The 20480-nt window shown below is 42.9% G+C and overlaps 1 protein-coding gene across 3 annotated transcripts in view; it reads right to left on the minus strand.

Moving 5' to 3' along the window:
* NFRKB (nuclear factor related to kappaB binding protein) overlaps positions 1-20480 on the minus strand; it is a 41218-nt gene extending 20738 nt beyond the window's left edge. The window contains exons 1-13 of one of the 3 annotated variants that reach the window (XM_044258200.1): positions 20400-20480; positions 19256-19339; positions 17143-17298; positions 15401-15602; positions 5577-5704; positions 4868-5042; positions 4180-4317; positions 3275-3348; positions 2200-2284; positions 1640-1820; positions 1278-1386; positions 937-1063; positions 629-694 (exon numbers count right to left, since the gene is read on the minus strand). In XM_044258200.1, the coding sequence (XP_044114135.1) occupies positions 629-694; positions 937-1063; positions 1278-1386; positions 1640-1820; positions 2200-2284; positions 3275-3348; positions 4180-4317; positions 4868-5042; positions 5577-5704; positions 15401-15602; positions 17143-17277 (1420 nt within the window). In that variant the 5' untranslated portion in view covers positions 17278-17298; positions 19256-19339; positions 20400-20480. The remainder of the gene's footprint in view (positions 1-628; positions 695-936; positions 1064-1277; positions 1387-1639; positions 1821-2199; positions 2285-3274; positions 3349-4179; positions 4318-4867; positions 5043-5576; positions 5705-15400; positions 15603-17142; positions 17299-19255; positions 19340-20399) is intronic. The other 2 variants (XM_044258201.1, XM_044258199.1) reach the window with 2 other exon arrangements.

Below are 20480 nucleotides of genomic sequence, written 5' to 3' on the forward strand. Positions count from 1 at the left end.
CACGGATCACTCTAGGGGGTAAAGAGAAAGGTTAGTGAGTTTCAGTAGGAATCAACATGGAATTTTCCTCTGATCACCATCATTGGTAAAAGTCATCAAAGTGCTTCAGATACAGGATACTAAAACTTAGTAAGTGGGACTTTATAAATTTAAAAAAGAAAAAAACAATCCTGCCACTTGGAAATAGTGTATTCAGGGCTGTCTGACATCCTGTTGCACGTTATCCTCAATAGCAAAGCCCATTGTTAGGAAAGAAAAAGTTAACACTATTGCAGGTTAATCTACAAGAACAGGTGCAATTAATATGACTATGGGTCCTACTGTAAAATAGCCCCACAGATATAAACCCAGCCAACACCAGAGTGCATTGTCCTAGAAAGGCCATCCATCCATCCCAACTTGGGGGAGCCAAAATCCAGAGGAGGGGTGAAACTTAGACCCTGAGATACCAAAAGAGTCACGAAGGATTTTTTTTTACAGATATTTTGCTTCTTTTACTGAGCAAAGTAAGGCTTAATACTGCTGTTCTCAACATCCTATTGGGCTGTATGGATTGGAAGGCAAAAGCAGCTGAGCAGGGATGGGAAAGGATGAAAACCCACTGCTATGAGCAGAATGAATTACTCACCAAGCAATTTCCACTGCTGCGTTTTCTCTTTGAATTCAACAAACGGAGAGAAACTGGAAGGTACAGCTGCCAAGAAATGGATCACATGAACAAGCGGCACAGGTCAGAAAGAGCGCAAAACTCCGAATAACTGCGATCCCCGAGCCCCGAGAGAACTTCTGAATGTTTCATAGTGGATCAGGACAGTGGAGACCCCCACGGCACAGCAGTAGGTGAAACCACAGGGCTTTAACCAGGAATGTTGCGGTTTACAGGAAAATGAATTAAATGGGGGAGGATACTTGACCCTAAGGAAAAAAGTATCTTACCCCGACTTTCCCCAGCAAGATACTGCAGAGCTGGTAACACCAACTCTGCCCAGTTGGGGGCCGCAGAGAACCAGCTATTGAGGGAGCTGGCTGGAGAGGACTGCCAATCCAAAACCCGTTCCTCCAGCTAAGGGAACACAAAGGCAGAAGCCAGTCAGAGGTCTGTTCCACATCAGCAACCCTGCAGACGCGCCCGAGCAAGCTAGAATCTATCTACCAGTCGCAGAGCAAGTGAGCTGCAGAACTCTGAGAGGAACCTGGAATTCCTCTCCAGCTGAACACTGCCAGTCTTCTACAATTTGAAAACTCTAATGTACATCTGACCTTTCCAAAACTCTTACCATGGGAAGGCTAGCTTGCCCCTCTAGCAGCAAGATCTCTAATAGAAGAGAGAAGAAACTGGAAGATATTTCATTGATTCCAAGGCAAGGTTTGAGATCTTCAAGAGGCCTAAGGAAGGAAAAAATATGTAAGAACAACTGAAGAGACCAAGAACACATTCCCAGATGGTTTAGGTCCCCCAAACCCTCTAAGAGTCATACAAAAGTTCAATAAAGGACCACACCAAACACGTTCCCTAGCAGGTCCCCTGGGACTCTGGTCTTGCAGATTCAACATGCACAGGCTTCTTCCACGCATGAGTGCTGGGTAAACCGCGGGTTCATCTTTCACCCTTGAGCAGGAATCTCTGTTGCTCACTTACTCCTCCTTGATGGCAGGTATAGCCAGTGGAGAAGGGGCCTGGGAGAGAGGTGGGATCCCGTCAGCACTGCTTAAGGGTTCAGCCAAATCCTCTGCCTCTGATTTGATCAGTTTTATTTTCTTCTTCTTCTTCTCCTCTTTTTCCTTAACCTTTTTTTTAAGGACAGCCAAGTCATATAGGGCTAGGAGGAAAAGGCAACACAAATCACAGAACTGCATTTTCTACATCAGGAAGTGAGGGTCCCATCTAAATGCTATTTTCCGAACACCCACCAGTAGATGGGGAAAAAAAAAGTAATAAGACACTGAGTTCTTTTTTCTTTTTTTAACCAAACCCACTGAAAGATTTCACAAGTTAATTTTAACACCTATTAAACAGCCAAAGATGTAGTGTATTGATCTTATACTCATTTTTCACCTGTAAGTCCATAACAAGCAATAACTAAACAAAAGCTATCAACAAGAAGAAAGCTGTGGTCTGATTTATTTTTGCCACACAGACAGGCTCATGTAACATAACACAACAGTCCGATGATATATACCTAAAAAGGACATCTTTACCTGCTAGAGAGCCCTTTCTGCCAGCATTTACTCGAGTCATGATGTCATTAAGTGTGAGGTCCCCTGTCAAAAGGTCCGGATGATCCTGGATGTGATATTCAAAGATTTGTTATACAGGCCCCCAAAAGAAGCTGAAACTGCTGATTATTTTCCCAATTTACCTAGATACAATCAGATATTAGGCACACTTGAGGAAATCATGTTCAATTAAAAATATATGGAGGGGCACCTGGGTGGCTCAGTGTATTAAAGCCTTTGCCTTCAGCTCAGGTCATGATCTCAGGGTCCTGGGATCAAGCCCCGCATCAGGCTCTCTGCTCAGCAAGGAGCCTGCCTCCCCCTCTCTCTTTGCCTGCCTCTCTGCCTACTTGTGATTTCTGTCTATCAAATAAATAAAGTCTTTTATATATATATATATGTATATGGAGACAAAAACTACTCCCCTTCATAACGGGACACAGAACTCACTTCCAACCTTTCTATTGCATGACATTTAGTTTATAAAGCTCTTCTGCATTCCTTATCTTACTGCTCTTCAAACAAGCTTATTAAATATCATTATATTTTATAGTCTGAAAATGCGGTTCATAAAAGGTAAGGAATTTGCTGATTTCCAATGTGGGATGCTTCCCACCTCCCTGGCTTTTCTTGGACGGGAGCTCTGCTCTCTGACTTGGCTGCACTGGCATCACCTTGACTCTGCAGAGTAACAGAGAGTAAAAAGTGGCAAGAACACAGGATCTGACTCCTGACTTCCTAGCAGTAGGGCCAAGGACAAGCTCCTCAACCTCTCTGAACACAGGTAAAATGTATATAGTGATTCATAGAACATACAAATCAGACACTAGGTCAAGCATCTGTCTTCCTCTCATATTGCTGGTGTTAACTAGCCACTACAGTGGCTCCTGTTTCCCAACAATGAAAGAAAAGGAAGCATAAACAATAATATGGTGACTACCTTATCTCCTAAAAGCCTATCCAAAGATATTTGATATGGTGACTACCTTTATCTCCCAAACGCCAATCCAAAGATGTTAGACCAAAAACCACTAGTGACCACCCCACCCAATCTTACGGGTTGATGTTTCCGCTTCTCATGGTGCTTCTTTAACATTATCTTCAGGTCACTGTCCCCCAGTTCTATTTTATCTGAGAGAAAATGAACCAAACCATATGGACTAGGTCATTCACTAGCATGATGCTCAAATTCAAGTCTTTCTGGTCACTTGTGATACTCAAAGTAATCTGTTTCCGAGTGTCCCTTCTGACTCCCATGTACTATAAGCACACACAATCTTGAAATAGTCACAGGATCAACTCTTCAGCTTTTCTCTATGTTTTTCTCTATCATAAGAATGATCTCAGCTGCTCCTAAAACACCTCAAAAATTCTTAACCATCTTCTTTGATTGCTATCCCAGTTAAAAGTTCTTCTCTAATTTCACATTCTAAGAAACTGCTCTGATTACCTCTCTTGTTCTATTATTGAACTGCCCCTAAACATTGCTATTTTAAGAATCTTGCTTTCTGGGCACCTGGGTGGCTCAGTGTAAGCCGCTGCCTTCGGCTCAGGTCATGATCTCAGGGTCCTGGGATCGAGTCCCGCATCGGGCTCTCTGCTCGGCAGGGAGCCTGCTTCCCTCTCTCTCTCTCTCTGCCTGCCTCTCCATCTACTTGTGATTTCTCTCTGTCAAATAAATAAATAAAATCTTTAATAAAAAAAAAAGAATCTTGCTTTCTTTAGTCCAAAATACCATCTGATCAGCAACTAAGGAAAAGCTTCAAAACAAAGGAAGGAAGAAAGGCAGGCCTACCTACTTGGGAGACAAGTGGAATCCTACAGGAACTTCTAATCTCCCACTTCTAAGGAATGCTTCGATTCCCTGGTAGGTAAGAATCCAGCACCCCCCGTCCCAGTAAGGGAGTTCTCAGATCTAGGTCCTGCTCTCCCGAAGTGTCCACAGCATCACTCAGCTCTCACCTGCAGTTCTCATATCCGTGGTTGAAAGCGTGGGCACCACCCTCAGGGGCACCGCAGGGCTAGGAGAACGCGCTGGAGAGCTCGGAAGCCATGAGCTGAGATCTTCAAAAGAAAATTTTTCTTGTAAATCCAACGTGGCTGTGGACTCCAATAGGGGAGATTGGGTAAGTGGCCATTTGGGTTCAACAAGGCTAAGCCAACAACATGGAGGCCAGGGTTCCACCATTCCTTTCTGACCCTTCTCCAGACGAACTGGAGCACACTTAGGTCATTTAAACGGCTCTTCCAGGAAGAGAGACTTCAACAGAGTGATGGGGTCGCATTGCAGCAGGCCAACAGTCACTACTACTCTCCTGTAAGGGGAAAAGCAGTTCTCTCAAGTGGCACAATAGGACCAGAAGGCCTACTGTGGAGAGCCCTGCCATGCAGGGATTCATCTCATCTAAACTCAAATGCCACTTAAGCATCAAAGGTAAAAAATGTATGCAGTCACACCCCACCTAACAGGAATGTCTCAGAGCCCAAAGACTAAGGAGTTCTGAGTCCCATCATCCACCTCCCCCCAAGAGAGACAATTGGGATAGCTTCCTTCCCGGGAGATAAATGGCTACCACTGGCTCCAACTGAACAACAAGCTGCTGGTGTAAATGCAACATCCCAGCTACTCCAAGTGCCCGCAGACACTCACCCTCTTCATCAGATGACAGGTCTGTGTCACCACACTCCTCCTTCACTTCCCTCAAGACCTTCAAGTAACGCTGCTGGGTCCGCCACTCCCGCTCCTCAGGGGTCCGGGACGGTGAAGGGCGCTTCTGGCGGAAGGGAAGGGCTGGGCCACTCCGTCGGGCCATCTCCAGTAGGTCCTAGGAAGAGAGCAGATGGGCATACACGTCATCACCCAAGGTTTGTTCTGGTGCATTCCTCAAGTCTACAACACGTGCCTCTAAGATTACCACACAGGTCCAACTCCCAGGCCATGAAGCCTGGTGCCCTATTCATCCGTCAGGGTATCTGGAGGCCTGTGTGCTCTCGCACGCCAGCTGTGCAGCAACCTGCTTCTCCTAAACAACCCACGATGGATCTCAAAGCCATCTGCTGACCTTGCTAAAGACTGAAGCTATGATATTTCATCAGTTTTAGTATATGTGCTGCCGAAGCGAGCACTATTTCATCAGTTTTAAGAGATACCATTTTTCCATGTTTTCACATCTCTGAAACCAGGCTACATCTTAAAATGAGTAAGAAAGGACAATACAGCCTAACTGTGTGGTGACCTTACTGGTCCCGTTTTCTTCTTACTGCTATCGCCGACCTGCAGTACCCGATCCACTTCTTGAAGCGATGAGATGTGTGCGTTCAGCGTCCCCGTGCCACACGCAGGGGCCGGCACTACTTACGCTCCGGGAGGCCAGGATCTGCTTGAGCAGCCTGTGGAAGTACTGCTGCTGACATGTCAGGTAGCGCTTGTACTGGGACTTGAAGCACAGCTGCCGGTACTTGACCACCTCCGGGTTGAAGTGTCCATCTGAGAAGAACAGAGGCACAACTGTGTGTGAATACGGGTCAACAAATACCTAACACATGCTTAAAAGGTGCTAGATACCAGAAGACAGGACAGGAGGGGAAAAGATGACTGTTGCATATGTGGAGCCTACTGTCCATGGGAGGCAGAAAATAAGCAGTTCAACAGATAGATACTCTTTTTAAGTACTCTGGGGAATTAACTTGAAGCAACTACCAAGAGTGAGGAGGGGTATATTCGGGAAAGAGATCTCTAAGGAACAAAACATAAAATGAAGCCTAATAAAAGCAACTACGGTAAAATGTTAACAACTCATAAATATTAGTAAGTTACACAGACGTTTGTTATACTATTTGCCAACTTTTCCATTTGTTTAAAAATTTTCAAAACAGGGCGCCTGTGTGGCTCAGTGGGTTAAAACCTCTGCCTTCAGCTCAGGTCATGATCTCAGCGTCCTGGGATTGAGCCCCGCATTGGGCTCTCTGCTCAGTGGGGAGTCTGCTTCCTCCCCTCTCTCTCTGCCTCCCTCTCTGCCTACTTGTGATCTCTGTCTGTCAAATAAATAAATAAAAATCTTTAAAATAAAAATAAAAATTTTTCAAAACAAAAAATTGGGAGGAAAATCAATGGGAATTTAAAAGAAGTAAAAATGGGGGGAAGGCAGAAGGAACAGTCCATGCTAAGGAAGATCTGATGCAAGCAAGGACTCTGCACAACCCAAAGCTGGAGGAAATGTATGACTAACGCAGAGTGGTCTGCAGCTGAGGTAGCGGGCGACGCCCTGGGAAGGCAGGCAGAGATCCAACCACAAAGAAACCCATAGGGCACGGGTGGAGCTGTATTTTATCCTAAGTGCAACGGGAATAATTTGAAGGGTTTAAAGCAGGACATGGTGGAGAGCAAGAGAGAAGAAAGAAAACTCCTGCAGGAGGTCTAGGTGAGAGAGGACGGCAGCTTCCCTCCACACTCAGAATAAAAGCCCAGGTCTGAAAGATAGCCTGGAAGGCCCTTCATGTGTCCTGGGCTCCCTCTGGCCTCATCTTCCACCAGTCTTCTCTTTGCTCCCTCTATCTCAGCCCCACTGGCCTCGAAGCTGTTTCCTGAATAGGCTATATACCCTATTTTCTCAAGGCCTTTGTACTTCAAGTTCCCTCTACATGCAAGGCTTCCTACTAACACCCGGTGTTTTCAGAGCTTGGTCATCCTACCCTCATTAAGTCCCTGTCTTGATACCATCTCATCAGAGAAATCTTCGCCAACTACCATGTCTAAAAGAGCTCCTTCCCATCATTCTAGTCCCACTACCCTCTTCATTCTTAAAAGTACTTAATGCCCGTAAGTATTTTCTTGTTTATTATCATGTTCTTTCCTATGAGAATGTAAGATCATTACCATATTTCCAGAACCTCAAAGACTGTCTGGCACCTATTAGCTGACTAGTAAGTAAAATAGTGGTTACATGAACAAAGTAGAGGCTTGAGATACATTCCTGAGGGAGAAGGATTAAACCAGCTGATAGTTCAGATCCTGGAAAAGGATGGGGGCCACAAAGAGGTCAACTAAGCATGGTACCCTGATTAGTGGACATGACAAACTGATATCATCATCTGAGATAAAAAGGTCGAGGAGAGGTCTACTTTGGACATATGGATATGAGCTGATAGACCATGATGAAAACTGAGAGGGAAAGACTGAAAAGCTAATCTCAGAAGGCTAAAATGAGAAGTTAAAGTACATAGTGTTTCTCTTTTTTGCCCCAACCACCCTAATACCATCCAATATAACTAATAATAGCAAATGTTTACTTAGAACAGCCCCTGACTGGGGAGCCTGAGTGGCTCAGTGGGTTAAAGCCTCTGCCTTCGGCTCAGGTCATGATCCCAGGTTCCTGGAATTGAGCCCCAAATCGGGCTCTCTGCTCAGCAGGGAGCCTGCTTCCCTTCCTCTCTGCCTGCCTCTCCGCCTACTTGTGATCCCTGTCAAATAAATAATAAATAAAATCTTAAAAAAAAAAAAAAAAAGACCAGCCCTTGACAACTGCCACTATATAAAGACCCTGCGTCTATTAATTCATTTAATCTTCATAACCACCCCATAAAAGGCACTACTAAATCCTCATTTTGCAGATGAAGAAACTGAAGGATAGGAAATTTAAATAACTTGTCCAAGGTCACACACCTAATAAAAGGGGAAAGCAGGTGTGAACCCAGGTAATCCAGCTCCACAGTCCAAGGTCTTACCCACCATGCTATGCTGCCTGCTTCCGCGAAACAGGATGTGACCTTCAAGAAACGAGCCAAGAGTTGAATGCTACTGATGCTGTTTGATATATAAAAACTGAGTATCTTTTTTGCCTCTGTACTTCTTTGAAGTTATGTTCCTTCAGCATTTAGTTTCCCCCACTTTTTGAAAGCCATTAAATGTCATACCTCTGTGAAAAAAATATTTTGTATGTATTAAGGAAAATATTGGGGGACCTGGGTGGCTCAGTGGTTGGGCATCTGCCTTTGGCGCAGGTCATGATCCCAGGTCCTGGGATCGAGCCCCATATCTGTCTTCCTACCCAGCCGGAGGCCTGCTTCTCTCTCTTCCACTCCCCCTGCTTATGTTCCCTCTCTCGCTGTCTCTCTTCCTGTCATATAAATAAATAAAATCTTTTAAAAAAAAGGAAAGAAATTAATAATAATTATAATAGATCAAAATGTCTCATTAAAATTAACTGCCTTTATGATTCTTAATGCAGCTACTGGAAAATTTTAACTTGAACACACATATTTCATCTTTTTTTTTTTTTTTTTTAAGATTTATTTATTTGAGAGAAGGAGAGCAAGGCGGGGGTAAGAGCAGAGGGAAAGGGAGTGACGCAGCCTTCCCACTGAGCGGAGGGTCAATGCTAGACTTGATCTCACAACCCTGAGCTGAAATCAAGAGTCACTTAACCAGCTGAGCCACCAGGTGCCCCGGTTCATGTAACATTTCTATTGGCTGGCGGTGGGCTAGTTAACAGTGAGGAAAGGAGAGCGCAGTACCAGATGAAGTTGGGATAAGTGGGCAGGGGCCAGGTCACATAGAGCCCTGCAGACACTGAATTTTATTTTAAGTGAAGGCAACTGCTAACTATTCTGAGAAGGAAGGTTTTAAGGAGCTCGCTGTAGCAGCTGTGTGGAGGTGGCTGCTAAAGCAGACCGGCAGTCAGCAGTGAAGAGACAGTGAATGAAAGCAGGCAAGTACAGAGGTAAGAACGGTGCCTCAACAGCAGTAACACAGACGGGACCAGTGAATGGGGTTAGCAGAGAAACTGCGGTGCATGAGGTAGGGTATCAGAAACCAGGAGAAGATCCAGGCCAAGGAAGAGTCACTGATGCAAAAGGGAGGAAAGCCTCAAGATGAAGAAAGTGCCCATGACAGCAGACGCTGGACTCCACAGGGGCACCCGACTGACTCAGCTGGTAGAGCATGAGACTCTTCATCTTGGGGTCATGAGTTCAAGCCCCATGTTGGGTGTAGAGCTTGCTAAAATAGTAATAAAAAAAAAAAAAAAAAAGACTGTGATGCTGTGCACAGAGCAAGTAGAGAACTAAAAAGCATCTGCTGGGAGTGTCTGGGTGGCTCAGTCAGTTAAGTGTCTACCTCTGGACTTCAGCTCTAATCATGATCTCAAGGTCATGGGAGTGAGCCCTGGAACAAGCTCCACACTCAGCAGGAAATCTGCTTGAGATTCTCCCTCTCCTTCTTTCCCTCCCCATACGTGTGCTCTTACACTCCCAATCTCTCAAATAAATACATCTTTTTAAAAAAATAAAAAATAAGGGACGCCTGGGTGGCTCAGTTGGTTGGACGACTGCCTTCTGCTCAGGGCGTGATCCTGGAGTCCCGGGATCGAGTCCCACATCAGGCTCCCAGCTCCATGGGGAGTTTGCTTCGCTCTCTGACCTTCTCCTCGCTCATGCTCTCTCTCACTGTCTCTCTCTCAAATAAATAAATAATAAATTAAAAAAAATAAAAAATAAAATAAAATGCATCTGCTGGTTTGGAAATTACTTGCTCACTAAAGAGACATGGAGCAGGGAAAATGCTCACTGGTGAGATGTGATATAACTAGGTAATGGCTCATCTATGTTATATTTTACATGTACATACAGAATTTAAACACAGAAAAATTCTGTACTTGTAGTATCTCCGAATCTGATCATTTGTGGTTACGTAAGAAAATGTTCTTATTCTTCAGACATTAATGCTGAAAAATGTAGGGTTGCAATGTCTGCAATACTCTCAAATGGTTCAGCAAAAAAACGACAGTAATAATCTACAGTAACGATGAGAGCCAATGTGGCAAGGTGTTAATGTTAATAATTGGTGGATCTGGTGAAGAGTAGAGCTGACCCTTGAACATCATGAGTTTGAAAGCATGTGGGTCAAGTTCTATGTGGATTTTTTTATGGTACTTACTGTAAATATATTTTCCTTATGATTTTCTTATTAGCATTTTCTTTTCTCTAGCTTAAAAAAATAAAATAGTTGTAAATAAAATAAATAAAAATAAAAAAGTAATAAAATAAAATAAAAATAAAAAATAAAAAAGTTGTAAATAAAAGTTGTAAAATACAGTATGTATCACATATAAATACAATATGTAAATAACATGTTAATCGACTGTTGTAAGACTTCCAGTCAATACCAGGCTATGAGGTAAGCTTTGGGGGAGTCAAAAGTTACACATGGACCTGTGAGTGGGAAGCAGGCGCCCTTCAGCCCCACAGTGTTCACAGGTCAACTGTATATGGGTGTCCGTTATAAAGTCTTGTGACCTTTCTGTAGCTTTGAAATCTAAAAGTAAAAAAGTTGAAGAAAAAAAAAGGTCACTGGTGACATTAGTGAGAGCACTATCTGTGAGATAAAAACGGAAGAGTCACGAGGGAACAGGGGCAGAATGACTGAAAGGAATAGCTATGGATGTCTTTCAACCAGCTTGGAGATAAAAAGGCAAATGATAGAGGACAACTGAGGGAACAGATGGTGAAGGACTTTTTTTTAGCGTGAGACTCCTGAACACATCTGTAGGCTGAAGAAGAGCCACTGGAACGAACAGCGAAATAGAGTGAATACACAGTACAGAAGGGATGGTTAACAGAAGGAAAAGAGGTCCCAGAGGAGGTAAAAGATGAAAGGATCAAGAGCAGAGGTTAATCTCAAACAGAAGACAAAACTCCTTTCTCCTCAGAGACAAGTAAAGAATGTCAGAAACTGTGTGTGCGAGAGCACATAGGCCTCCAGATACCCTGACGGATGAATAGGGCACCAAGCTTCATGGCCCCGGGGTCTGGACCTGTGTGGTAATCTTTGAGGCACGTGGTTGTGGCTCCGAGTGGAACTTGGGCTCGGATGTGGAAATGGTTGGGTGCCCATGTAATACGTAGTATGAGGGAGCAGTTTGCCAGTCAGATTTAAGATGTTTTGCCATGTGGGAATCAGCAGAGGCTCTTTTTATTTGAACGTGTTCTCCTATGTGCATCTCTGATCTGAAGGGGGCAATTCAGCTTGTTAAACAATGGAGAGAAGAAAATGTAGGTCCCAGAGGAGGTAAAAGATGAAAGGATCAAGAGCAGAGGTTAATCGCAAACAGAAGAACAAAACTCCTTCCTCCTCAAAGACAAGAATGTCAGAATGGAAACGAAAACGGGGAGCAGGGGTACAGGTTGGAAGTAGGAAGTGGGGAGTTTATGACAGAAGATCCTTTATGAAGCAGGAAGCAAGAGTCTGCTAAGCATGTGGAACTTAAGGAAAAGGTGAACACTTAAAACAGAATCAGGAAAGCTAAGCAAGGTGAAAAAATACAAGCAAGCACAGTCATGCAGCTGTCGGCAGCAACACTAGAACAAAATATGACTGCGCTCAGAGTGAAACGCACAGGATTTCCTGTCTTGACATTCCTTGTTTGCGTCCTCACCACACCAGCACACTGCTGTGGGGAGAAACATGCCAGCACAGCAGCCCAGGCATACGTTTCACAAGGTCCCTGTCACAACCCCACCAAAAGCAGGCAGGCTCTATCAGAAGAGATGGTTTACTCCTACCTGAGGCCCCTGCTGCAGAGAAGTACACCTTTGCCAGCTACACAGCTGGTAAACCAGTAGCTCACTAAAGAAAGGAAAGCTAGTTTAAAACAGCAGAGATAATAAAAGTTCAGCAATGATAAGCCTGCCCTGTCCAGGCTTTTATAGTGATTGTGCCCAATTTTCCAAAACTCAGGGAGATGCACTGTACTTTTAGGGCCTCCTGCCAAAGTAAAGTCACCCCAGAAAGGGGAGAAGAGGCCTCTTCTGCTGCTCTCCCTGGGTGAGAGAGGAAACCGTGGCTTAATAGTGGCCCCAAACCATTTTGCAATCCCCAATGTAATAACTGACTCAGGGCAAGGATCATTAATGGGCGTTAAACCACTGAGTAAAACAAAGGCTTTTGGGAAAAAAGTACCATTTTACATTTTCCCTCTGAATTATGAAGGAAAAAAGGTACTGTTACAATGAGTATGTCTGGCAGACACCACTTAACCAAGTAATCAAATGCATCATTACCAACACTGGAAAAACTGACCTCATATGCCTCCTGAGATGATGGTGGGAAAGAAGTAACACTTCCCACCTAGTATTCTTGGTAAAATGTTTAAGCCAAATCCAGTGATGAGGAAACAAGACAATTCCCCAGAAAGCAGGACATTTTAGAATTCAAGTGTCCTGGACTCTTCAAAAATATCAGTGTGTTTTGTATGGAACCACAAAAGGCCCCAAATAGCCAAGGCAATCTTGAGAAAGAAAGACAAAGCTGGAGAGATCATGCTCCTTTATTTCAAACTACACTATAAAGCTACGGTAATCAGAACATGATGGTACTGGCACAAAGAGACACACAGATCAAGGGAACAGAATAGAGTCCAGAAATAAACCTACGGTTATATAATCAATTAATTTACAGCAAAGGAGACAAAATATACAAAAGAGGAAAGAGTTTCTTCTTTGAAGAAGAAGAAATGGTGCTGGCAAAGCTGGACAGCTACATGCAAAAGAATAAAACTAGACTGCTTTCTTATACCACACACAAAAATAAATTCAAAATGGATTAAAAACTTAAATGAAAGGGGGGCCTGGGAAGCTCAGTCGGTTAAGCATCTGCCTCTGGCTCAGATCATGATCTTGGAGTCCTAAGCTAGAGCCCAGCCTTTGGCTCCCCACTCAGCAGGGAGTCTGTCTTTCCAGCTCCCTCTGCCTCTCCCCACTGCTTGTGCTCTCTCAAATAAGTAAAATCCTAAAAAACAAAACAAAAAAAAAAAAAACACACAAAAAAAAAACCCTTAAATGTAAGGCTGAAAATCCCAAGCTTCTAGAAAAAAAAAACAGGCAGTAAACTCTTGGGAACCAGCCTTAGAGAATTTTTTTGGATCTCTCTCTTCAAGCAAGGGCAACAAAAGCAAAAAACAAAAACAAAATAAAAACCAACAAACAAAACCAAATGGATCTACATCAAATTAGAAAACAAAGGAAAGCAAAGAAAACCATCAACAAAACAAAAAGGCAACCTACTGAATGGGAGAACATATCTGCAAATGACATATCCAGTAAGGAATTAATATTTAAATTATATAAAGAATTCCAATTCAACATCAAAAAAACAATCCAATTAAAAATGCGCAGAGGATGTGAACAAACGTTTCTCCAAAGAAGACATACAGTTGGACAACAGGCACATGAAAAGATGCTCAACATCACTCATCACCAGGGAACTGCAAATCAAAACCGCAAGATATCACCTTTTACCTGTGAGAATGGTTATTATCAAAAAGACAAGAAATGACAAGTGACAAGGATGTGGGGAAAATGGAACCCTCGTGCACTATTGGTGGAAATGAGCAGCCACTATGGAAAACGGTATAAAGTTCCTTAAAAAATTAAAAACAGAACTACCATTCAGCAATTCCACTTCTGGGTATTTATCTGAAGAAACTGAAAACACTAATTCAAAAAGTGTACGCGCATCCCTATGTTCACCGAGGTATTATTTACATGAGTCAAACCATGGAAGCAATGTAACACATTCATCCATAGATGAATGGATGAAGAGGACTATATGGATAAAGAGTTTATAGATAGATATAATAGACTACTATTCAGCCTAAAAAAAGAATGAAATCTTGTCACTTGAGACAACATGGATGAACCCAGAGGGTACTGTGCTTACTGAACGAAGTCAGAGAAAAACAAGTATCAGAGTATTATTTGTATATAAAATCTGAAAAACAAATGAACAACCAAAAGAACAGACTCAGCAGATACAGAGAACAATGTGATGACTGCCTTGTGTTTGGGGGGTGGGGGGTTGGTATAAGCAAAATAGGAAAAAGGGATTAAGCTACAAACATCCAGTTATAAATAAGACAAAAGGATACAATGTACAGCATACAGAAAATAGTTAATAATATGTAACAATTTGTATGAGGACAGGTGGCAGCTAGATGTATCATGGGGATCACTTCAAAATATACAGAGAACTGGGGCACCTGGGTGGCTCAGTGGGTTAAGCCTCTGCCTTTGGCTCAGGTCATGGTCCCCGGGTCCTGGGATCAAGCCCCACATCAGGCTCTCCACTCAGTGGGGAGCCTGCTTCCCTTCCTCTCTCTCTGACTGCCTCTCTGCCTACTTGTGATCTGTCAAATAAATAAATAAAATCTTAAAAAATATATATATATACAGAGAATCAAGAGGTACACCTGAAAAAAATATATTGCATGTCAGTCACACTTAAAAAAAAGAAATCATTGTTTTTTGAAAGACAAAAAAAGCCAGAGGGCCTTAGGTTCAGGAAGCCAAGAGACATGAAATCCAAACACAATGCATAAACTTGAATAGATATGAACTTAAAAGGAAAAAAATTAAAAAGGCCACCATAAAGGAGATTTAGGAAACCACTGATAACTTCTGAATAGGAGATATTCTATGGTATTTGTGCAGTATAAATTTTCTTGGGTGTGAGAACAGGACTGTGATTACATGGCAGCACATCCTTGTTAAGAGATACATGCATGCTCAAGTGCCTGACAGTAAAGTATCACATTTTCTGCAGAAAAGTGTATGTATGTGAGACACACAAATACACATACACACATCTGTATGCAGGAAAAAGCAAATGATACACTGTTTAGAAATTTTTTTAAAGACTACTCAAAAAATGTGCTATAAGACACCAGTAATGTTTTATTTCTTGATCCAGGTGGTGGTTACACAGTTAAGTTCATTTTACAATAAATCATTTATGATTGATATATTTCCTGTGTAAATTAAAAATTTTATTAAAAAAAGAATTGCCTATGCAAAGTGTTGCACACAATTGGGCTCTGAGTCAGTATCAGTACATGAAAATAAATACAATAAATGAAGAAAGTAGTACTCACATAAGTGAACGTGTTCCTTCTCTTTCACTCCTCTCAAAAAAAAGAATGCCGGGGCACCTGTGTGGCTCAGTGGGTTAAAGCCTCTGCCTTTGGCTCAGGTCATGATCCCAGGGTCCTGGGATCGAGCCCCGCATCTAGCGCTCTGCTCAACAAGGAGCCTGCCTCACCCTCTCTCTCTCTGCCTGCCTCTCTGCCTACTTGTAATCTCTGTCAAATAAATAAATAAAATCTTAAAAAAAAAAGAATGCCAACCTACATACCTCGGAAAAGCTTCTGGGCAATGTGCAGAGGGTTCCCAAAGCGGAAGTTCTCCCCACTGAATAGGGCTAGGATGAGCTGATTTTGCTGCTCAAAACTGTCTTCAGGAAAGCGAGGCAGAAACTGCTGGAGGTGTTCACGTTGAGAGTCACTCAATACTTCTTGCCATGTTGAGAGGCTGACTACATCAAAGAATATTTCAGGCTAGGACAATGAGGAAAAGCAGACAAGTAAACAAGAGAGAAACAAAAACTTTTAAGTTTTTCCATAAGCAGTAAAATATACATAAAAGGAAAAAAAGTGCTGAAGGAGGAGAGTTAAAAATCCAACAGAGCAGGGGCACCCAGCTGGCTCAGTCGGTAGAGCATGTGGATCACGAGTTCAAGCTTCACACTGGGCATAGAGATCAAAGATAAATAAACAAAAATTTTAAAATCCAGAGCAAAACCATAAAAACAGAATAATAATTAATATAAAAGAAAGGACCCCAATTACCTGTGGGGGCCTGAATGGTATTGGCAACGTTCTACTTCTTGTAGCTACATGATTGTTTTATCTGTGTTTTATTTATATGGATTTTATATACTCTTCTTCTATATGATACAGTCCACTTTTTTAAATAATGAAAAGAGTTGAGGCAATGCATAGCTAGCGCAAGGACTTAGAAGGAGGGAACAGCAGACAGAAGAGGAGCAAGGGACCTAAAAACATGTTAAGTACTTGTGACTTTATCCTAAGGACAATGGAGAGCCACCAAAGGGCTGAAGCAGGAGACAAGCCAGAATTCGAACCACCTACCAGGCATCTCTTGCATGCATGTACCAAGAGCACCTCAGTGTCCAAACTGTCCCCCTGCAAGTCTACTTTTGCACATCACTTTATTCCTGTGTCTCAGTTCTGCCCAAGTAGGTATGTAATAAAGTAAGCGTTTGCTAACTAAATGAGTAACAGAAAGAGATTTATCTGAAAGAGTGTGCAAAGAAAACATGGATGGGAAGGATATATATGTCACTTCAGTAGTTGTTACTTCAGGTGGCAGAGAGAATAAATGGTGGCATTATTTTATCTATAATGTTTGACATAGTAGGAAAGAAAAAATCTGAACCGTAGAGAACTAAATGCAATTATCTTCTAAAACTGAATGATGTACAAATGAATGCTTGATATGACACCCTACACCTGTCTGTATATGTGATAATGGCAAAAGAAAGGAGATAAATAAATACACTTTTTGGCATACACAATGCCTTACACATAAGCACTTAATAAGTGGGAGCCGCCTTAATGATGATGACGATTACATAGCCTGCCTGTGAAAGGGGCCAAAAGCACATGGATATCCCATCCAGGACATGTACTACTAACTCTACTAACTGACTAGAGGTTACTTGCTTGATGGACAGATACAGGATGCCTGGATTTTGTTTCACAATCTGCAATGTGGGTTAAAAATTCAACGTAAACACATCCATAATTCTGTCCTCAAAATATCTAATTTCTTGTTAACTGCTCAGAATTATCTGGTTAAAAATAGGGCTTTGGTATACAGCTTATACTTTCTTCTCTGAACACATTATTAAAGACTTTACATTAAAAAGGTGAGAGATATCACTCTGGCTGCATTGTAGAAAATGAAACCAAAGGGTACACAAAAGACTGAAAATCTTCAGTGTGAGGAAAAGGTTTAGAATAGTGGTTATGGGCAAAGTGACAGAAAGACGACGGTGGTGTTGCTACTACTTACATCCTCCAGAAGGTCCTCGGGCAGACTAACCCTGGTGCCCCCCAGGAGGCAGTCTTCCATAATACGAGTGCCATGGCCATCTCCACATGGACCCAGTTCCAAGGGATCCGTCAGCATATGGTCCAAGGAGTCCATTGTTTATGTTCCAAAGAAAATCTAGACAAATATATGCAGTCATACCTCCAGATAGAAAGGTAGGAATACCAGGGGTCTGGCTGATACTAACACTCCTTCAAAAAATATTCTGGCCCAGAAAATAGTCAAACTCAAGTCCCGTTTTAATATTTTATCCTCTTACCTTAACTACAGCTACACACCTCTTCTCTCTTCTACCACTGCATTCTCATCTCAATCTTCAAACCTTTTCTAGCAGGTCTCCTGCTGCTCAGAATGCTTCTAAAGTAACTCCCAAATCTGCAGAATTTCTTATACCTTCATTTTACACTTGAGCAAAGTGAGACTTAGAGATTAAACAGATAACTGATAAACAGATCAGAGTTCGTAACTTAAAACTTCTCAGGCCAATAATCTCTCTACCAAAAGATAATTTCTTGGGGTGCCTGGGTGGCTCGGTCGGTTATGCATCTTCCTTCGGCTCAGGGCATGATCCCCAGGTCCTGAGATCTAGCCCTGCATCAGGCTCTCTGCTCACTTCTCCCTCTCCCTCTGTCCCTCCCCCGCTCATGCTCCCTCTCTCTCTCCCTCTCTCAAATAAATAGATAAAATCTTTAAAAGATAATAATTTAAAAATATTAAAAAATAATTTCTTTAACAATTATTGCTTTGTTTTTTTAGTAACTCTTTGTTACGCCTTCATGAAGAAAAAAAATCAACCATATAGACTAGTAAAGCTCAGACACTGACAATAAATTATTTAATGAGGGCCTATTAAGTGCTGGCCTTTCGTGAATCTCATTTTTTTTTCTTTTTTTTTCCAATTTATTTATTTTCAGAAAAACAGTATTCATTATTTTTTCACCACACCCAGTGCTCCATGCAAGCCGTGTCGTGAATCTCATTTAATTCCTACAACTGTGCAACACAGGGTCATCAGATCTATTCTACAGATACTAAAACTGAGGATCAAAGTAGATAAATAACTTGCCCAATCTCAGCAGTAATGAATGAATGAAACTCAGGTCTGCCTGACTACAAACACACATTCTTAACACTACACCTCCTACATAAACTGTCAACTGCAATTTTGAAAGGGAAGCATGTTAATAGGACTTTAGTCCACATAAGCTCTGGGGTCTCGGGGTCTTAGACGCTCTGGCTGTCTAAGTGTCTGCCTTTAGCTCAGGTCATGATCCCAGGCTCCGGGGATGAGTCCCACAGCAGGCTCCTTGCTCAGAAGGGAGCCTGCTTCTCCCTCTGCCTGCCCTCACTGCTTGTGCTCTCCCTCACTCGCTCTCTGTCTCAGAGACAAATAAATAAAATCTTTAAAACAAAAACAAAAACAAAAACAAAAACAAAACAACTTGGAGTCTCCAAGCATTTGACCACACCAGTAAACTTAGTAGCTAATCTGCCAACTAAGGGTCCATTTGGTATTTGTAAACAGGAAATATAATGCTATTTTTTTCCTTCTTGTAATAAATGAACACTGCTGGTCTTCTTTATAAATGTATAAATCAACACATCTTCAGAGGGGTGTCTGGGGGGCACAGTCAGTTAAGGGTCCAACTCCTCTTGGTTTTGCTCAGGCTGTAATCTCAGGGTCGTGAGATCGAGCTCTGTATCAGGCTCCATGCTCAGCGGGGAATCCACTTGAGATTCTCCCTCTCCCACTGCTCCTCCCACTTACGCTCTGTCTCTCAAAAAATAAGTCCTTAAAAAAGAAAAAATATCTTCAGAAAGCATCTCATTAGGCTAATGGCCTGAATCAGCTGTAAAGCTGAGGCCATAGGACTGAACTAAACTAACAGGACCACAAGGAGTATGAACTCAACCACTCCACAAACATTTTGCTAAATCAATTCTATCTCCTATTCCTACCAAATGGACTAAGAAGCACAATAAAATGGAAAGAAAATCACAAAACAAAACAGACTTAACAGTCAAAATGCCAAACTTCTAGCCTAATCTCAGTGACTTTAGGCAAAATTCTTACCTTGCCAGGTGTCAATTTCCTTATCTGTAAGACAAAGGGGAGTAGTACCAGGTCCTCTGTACAGTTATTTCCAATCTTGGAATCCTACAATAAATAATCTCCAGATGGATGACAGTTTATATGACTTAATGCAGTCACAGAAACAGTAATGTAACGACTTCTGATCCCAAAACTCTTAAATGATAAAAAGCAGAGCTGTAATACCACTACTAAAATAAGCATCTTCCCACAAATTATCTCAAGTTATCTTTTAGAGATTTCAGATGTATGTACAGATACTGCAGGAAGATTAGTGTTGGACAAACCAGACGGTCTCCAAACAATTGTGCTCCATCACCTTTCAGTACATGGGGAATGTCAACATCCTGAACGTTGCTGGTGCCTAAGTAACTGAAGCAGGTGAGAAAGCACATGGCGCATGAGTTTAACAAAACTTTAAAATAGAAAAATTGGCAGAAGCAACCTGATGCTTAGAGCAAGACACTCTGCACAGAATTGACATAGAACAGGACAGTAACTGCAAAGCCAGTGTTCTGACTCTTAGGAGAATCACCCCTGTTTCACAACTTGTTCACAAGTTTCTTCAACTATGATGGATGTGTAGCTAAATTTAATCTATTCGAGTGGCAACCTTTGCCCTGCTACTATTCTGAATAGGATCTCAAAACACAAAAAGCAGGGAGCTGCCAGAGGACTGAAACCCCGGAAGCCAAGGATTTCTGAGTCTTGCGGCGTCCTGAACCTCTGTACCGGACCGGGAGGGTGTCTCCCGATGGCCCTTCCTCTGCACCTGGGCTAGCCTTGCCTCTTGGACCCTCCCCAACGCAAAAGCTAAACCCTGGGCTGCTTCCGGAGCAAACGCCGGCTCCAAATCCGCCGCCCCTGCAACTAAACCCCTCCCCAGCCAACCCCGCCCTGCCCAAGGCCCGGGTACCGCCCCTCTAAACTGCACCTCTGCGCCCACGGCCCCTCCCCCACACCCTGCCTAACCCTAACCCCCACCCACCCGGCAGCCCAGCTCCCAACCCGCCCACTCCCCTGCCCCAGGCCCACAGGAGCAGCGACCCTTGGAGACCCAGCCGCTCCCTCCCTCCGCTACCCGGCTACGCTTTTAACCCTTTCGCCGTCCTGGGCCCGCCCTCACCTGAGTCGCAGGCGCGGGTCTCCCAACCCGCAGCGCTTCTCGGCCCGCGGGCTCCAGGACGCGCTCGCTCCCGCAAGGCGT

This window comes from Neovison vison, chromosome 7 (genome assembly GCF_020171115.1).
Source record: "Neovison vison isolate M4711 chromosome 7, ASM_NN_V1, whole genome shotgun sequence".
Classification (NCBI taxonomy): domain Eukaryota; kingdom Metazoa; phylum Chordata; class Mammalia; order Carnivora; family Mustelidae; genus Neogale; species Neogale vison.